General features: G+C 47.5%; 1 protein-coding gene across 1 annotated transcript in view; it reads left to right on the top strand.

Annotated features, from left to right (window-relative positions):
* The first annotated feature begins 279 nt into the window (after positions 1-279).
* The window catches only part of TRPM6 (transient receptor potential cation channel subfamily M member 6), a 73,158-nt gene continuing 72,168 nt past the window's right edge, over positions 280-1,269 (top strand). Inside the window, 1 exon segment of the mRNA XM_017735340.1 lies at positions 280-686. Coding sequence (XP_017590829.1) covers positions 280-686 — 407 coding nt within the window.

Genomic DNA, 1,269 nt, shown 5'->3' with positions numbered 1-1,269 from the left:
GGTAATCCCCTGATCCCTATCCCTGGCTGAGCTGTGAGGTATGTGAAAAGATTTCAGCTGCCAGTCAGGTGACCTGGCTCCTCTGATGCACGGATATTGTGGCCCATGATGTGAAACTAGATGGTAGTGAAACCAAGCAGCTGGGATCCCTGTGGGCATTGCCAGGAGGTTTGGGAAGAGGACAGAAACTCTCAGCCACTGAGTTGACTCCTGTCAAGTGTGAGGGAAAGGTGCTCTGTCAAGGATGATCTAATAGTGCACCCAGGGAGGTGGGACACCATGGAGAAAGGTATCCAGTACCTGAGAGAATTAGCTGTGCTGGAGGTAATCTATAGGGATTCAAATAACGAGCAGTCCCCTGTAGATCCAGATGAGGTCCAGTGTACACAATCCATGTGGCAGAAGTTTGTATGGAGCTCATCATCATCGTACACCAACTCACAGGCATTGACGTCCATGAAAGGAGGAGAACAAACAGTGCTTCAGGTAACTGCCAGATTCCAGCAATATGAAGATGATTTTTTTGTTTCCCTTCCAACTTGCTCCTTGGCTGCGGAAAGACTGCCCAAGACTGCACAGAGATTCAAAAGGCTCGAACAAGGTAGAGAGGAAATGTCCCATGCCCCACCAGTATGGACCAGAGTCTCCACTACTCGGAGCAAGTGGCCCCCTTCTAGAGAGAGAGGGTACACACCATGAAGTAACCTGTGGTTTTTGTTGTGTGACCATGGAGAGGACATGTGGAAGTAGGATGGAAAATCCTTCTGAAGACTGCTTTTGCCATAAAACAAAGTAAGGTCAGGGGACCTGTCCAGGAAATTCAGTTTTTAGGATTAAATTGGCAGGATGGGAGTTGTCAGATTCCAATGGATGTGGTCAACACATTAACAGCTGTGATCTCAACCAACCAGCAAGAAAGAAACACAGGCTGTCCTGTGCACTGTGCGTTTTTGACGGATCTGTATTCAGGATTACAGTCAGATTGCAAGTCCTCTCTATCAAGTGATCTGGAAGAAGAATGATGTTAAGTGGAGTCCCAAACAACAAGGTTTTGAACAAATCAAACAGGAGATTGTTCATGCAGTTGCCCTTGTTTAGTCACGACAGGACAAGATGTGAAAAATGTGCTCCACATTGCAGATGGGGACAATGGTTCTTCCTGGAGTCTCTGGTGAAATGTACCTGGGGAAGCTCAAGGATGACCCTGTCCTGGGTTGCAGTGTATTCTATTACCATCCCCATCAGCCGTTGAAATCAGGTGGGGCAGTG

This window comes from Corvus brachyrhynchos, unplaced genomic scaffold (genome assembly GCF_000691975.1).
Source record: "Corvus brachyrhynchos isolate BGI_N302 unplaced genomic scaffold, ASM69197v1 scaffold22, whole genome shotgun sequence".
Taxonomy (NCBI): domain Eukaryota; kingdom Metazoa; phylum Chordata; class Aves; order Passeriformes; family Corvidae; genus Corvus; species Corvus brachyrhynchos.
The sequence above is the reverse complement of the archived record's forward strand: the minus strand, read 5'-3'. Positions and strand labels throughout refer to the sequence as shown.